We start from the raw sequence: 3681 nt of genomic DNA, 5'->3' as shown, positions 1-3681 counted from the left end.
TCTATCTTCATCATCTCTTCATCAAACCATCACGGTTTATATACATGCATTTTTCAAATCAAAACCATATAATACAGTACATATATATATATATCCCCAAAATCTCAAGTGTGCTATCAATTCCACCGCTTGAATAATGTTCCCCTTCTGCTTCATATGTAGCTGTTTTTAGCTGTCTCTAACTTTGTAACATAATTGACAAGAGATTTTTACTTAGAGTTTGTTTTTCCTTGCTAACAAAAAAATCTAGATCATAAACATATTAATGTCCTAAGTAAATATGGGCAGGCTTTGCATGAGAGTATAATTAAGCCACAATTGTTGACCCTTCTCTGCTAGAATCGTACATTTATGTGAAATTCATTGAACTTTACAACCTGTAAAGTAGATTTTGTGTGATTTATCTTTGACTTTTCACACTCTTATACTGGGGAAAAAATATAAGATTTCTGTAAGGCAAATAATATAGAAATCTTCTATGTAGCATTATATTTAGAAATGTATAGCATATTAAAGCATAAACAATAATTGATAAAAGAAAAAAATGTTACATTAATGGTTATTAAAAAATCTCTAATATCTCTCTCTCACTCTGTTGTTTCTCTATTCCTGCGGATCAGTGTACCATCAATTCAAGAAAGTTTTATCGATGATTTTTTTTTAACCCTAACCCTAACCCTACCCCTCAATGACACTGCCACCTCCACACCCTACGTTCTTAAGTGTGCCACCGATCCCGCCGCTTGAATAATGTTCCCTTTCTGCTTCATATGTAGCTATGTCAAGCTGCCTCTAGCTTTGTAACATAACTGACAAGAGATTTTTACTTAGATTTTGTTTTCCCTTGCTACTAAAAAATCCATATCATTATATACATATTATGATAACATATTAATGTCCTAAGTTTTTTTCCTTCCATAAAAGTATAATTAAGCCACAATTGTTGACCCTTATCTGCTAGAATCGTACATTTATGTGAAATTCATTCAACTTTATAATCTGTAATGTAGATTTTGTGTGATTTATCTTTGAATTTTCACACCTTATACAGGGGAAAGAAATTTAAAAAAAAACATAAGATTTCTGTAAGACAAATAATATAGAAATATTTTGTGTAGCATTATATTTAGAAATATATAGCATATTAAAGTATAAAAAATATATCCAATATATCTTCCTCACTCTATCTACTACTAGCTATGTCTAGCTGTTTCTAACAGTATAAAATAATTGACAAGAGATCTTTGCTTAGATACATATATATATATATATATATGAGGATTCGTAATCTAAGTACGACCACCGATTTCAAATTTAAAGACATCCACTGTAGTTATTGTATAGCAACCTAACAACACCTACATTACTCTAGAAAACCCTAATTTAATTGTTTTCCACACTATATATATATATATACATATATGATTGCATAAAACTATATATAGAGAGATAAGATTCAAAACAATCTTGCAACAATTAACATTGCATATCTATGGACATACCTGACTTACAATGCATCAACCTACCCCGTCACCGAAGAAGACGATCTAGAGGATCAACGGGGTACTTAGGAGTACGAAGGAGACCTTCGGGACGTTATGTAGCAGAGATTACAAACCCTCATACTAGAAAAAGACATTGGATAGGTACATTTGATACAACAGAGGAAACAACATTGGCTTATGACATATCATCAATTATCTTTAGTGGTATCAATAGAGCTGAAACTAATTTTTACTATGAGTTTCCTACTATGCCTTCTCCACCTCCTCCACCACCATCTCTGCCACCTCCTACACTATCAGCTCCGCCACCTCCTCCACTACCACCTCTGCTACATCCTCCTTCGGAGGAGGAGGAGGAATGTTATTCTAAGTATGACTTTGAGATTAATAATCATGATGATGATTGGATCAGTATTACCACCATTTTACGGAGTTTTTGCCAATCAAATGCATTTCCTTCATCTTTTATACTATAACAAATATGATGTTCACAAGTGATCAAAGACTTATATATATATCTATGTGTGTGTGTGTGTGTGTGTGTGTGTGTGTAAGTACAAGTTGCATTAATTCTCAAATAGGTTAATAACTATCATATTCTTTCATATGTACTCAATGAATATATGTAATTTAATCAATTAAGAAATTCAGATAGGAAAAATATAAGCACAATAATGTAACAATTAATGATTGTATACTATAATGTCTATTAAAAAATATATAAAATGCATTTCTACCACAAAAACATATTCATCATCCATATGATAGTAATATAATATAATACCTTTTACACAGATGGATTCATCTATTATGTTTTTCCCCTCTATTAATTCCAGGTAGTAATTTATCCAGTACCTATCATTTGCTATTGCACATTCTCATCTCTGCTTGAAGAACATTAGCTTAGCATATACACATCTATATATTGATTTTTTTTCTTTATTATATTAATAGAAACTTCAACAAATTTCTACTTCAAGAATATATTACATATAACATTCATTAAAAAAAGTACATCTATTATACAAGATTACAAATACAGAAAACTATAACAGAAAAAAAACTAAACAAAATAAATATTACATAAATTCATAAAGCAAATTAAATTCATATTTCCATCTACAAGTTGAGCTGCAAAACTCTCTCACTAATCCATCTTTTTTGAATTAATCAAACTTTGAAAGGCCTGCAGAAGCTTTATAGCTTCAGTGTAAAAACAAAGAAAGTTTGATGTAAGATGTGAAGGCCGAAGAATTATTTGCCTTCCGGATCTGATTGATTTGATGTTGTCAAAGTTACTAACATAATTGAGCCCCAATTGCTGACATTGTAAACTGATATAGTATATAATTGTTATAATTTAGGTATTGTTGTTAGAAATATTTTTTTCCTTTTCACTTTTTGCTCTATTTATCACATTCTCCAAGCATTGCACTTTGACAAGGGAGGAGATATTTTCTTATATATATATATATATATATTAGTAGTTAATGATAATTATATTTATATATGTTTTTGAAGGAGGATGGGGTAGTATGTGGAAAGGGTAATGCTATAAAGGACTACAATGGGTGTGAGTCCAATGTATAGCTGAATTATGTTTGTGAGTGAAGCACTGAATGAAATACTGCTGAGTAGAGAACGCATTGTTAAATTTATAATAAATGGAAACGAGATGTGGGGATGAAAGTATATCCCAAGGATTAGTCATGCATAATTATAGATATATAGCTCTCATATTTGTATATGAGAGCCTATGGATTTTATTATATCCATATTTTGTTTCTTTAAATTTTAAAATATATTTTTATTAATTATATACTAAGATGTCTTTTTTATTTTTTGGTGTAATATATATTACATACAAAACATTACCAATGCATTATTTTGTATTTATTTCCTTCACTCATAAAACTACTGATAATATATAAAAGACTAATCTTAACAAAATCTTCCATATGTAAAGACAATTAACAAATTAAGTCCTCCATTTTTTTTAAAAAATAATATAAAAATATACAAAAATTTATAAATACTTATTATATCATGAGAATTTAAAAAATAATATTATAAAAACAAAGACACGCCTAAAATTCTGGATAAAAACATATGAAAAGTAGTAATTTAAATGCATATCTGCACAAATTCATGCAATAACAATATAAATAATTTTGTT

General features: G+C 29.2%; 1 protein-coding gene across 1 annotated transcript; it reads left to right on the top strand.

Moving 5' to 3' along the window:
* Nucleotides 1-1492: 1492 nt before the first annotated feature.
* On the top strand, nucleotides 1493-1916 carry LOC120255081 (ethylene-responsive transcription factor LEP-like; the record flags this gene model as incomplete). Its single annotated transcript, XM_039262982.1, has 1 exon — nucleotides 1493-1916. A coding segment is annotated over exon 1 (424 nt), but the record flags the coding sequence as incomplete, so codon positions are not given.
* Nucleotides 1917-3681: the final 1765 nt, after the last annotated feature.

This window comes from Dioscorea cayenensis, unplaced genomic scaffold, assembly GCF_009730915.1.
Source record: "Dioscorea cayenensis subsp. rotundata cultivar TDr96_F1 unplaced genomic scaffold, TDr96_F1_v2_PseudoChromosome.rev07_lg8_w22 25.fasta BLBR01000827.1, whole genome shotgun sequence".
Taxonomy (NCBI): Eukaryota; Viridiplantae; Streptophyta; class Magnoliopsida; order Dioscoreales; family Dioscoreaceae; genus Dioscorea; species Dioscorea cayenensis.
The sequence above is the reverse complement of the archived record's forward strand: the minus strand, read 5'-3'. Positions and strand labels throughout refer to the sequence as shown.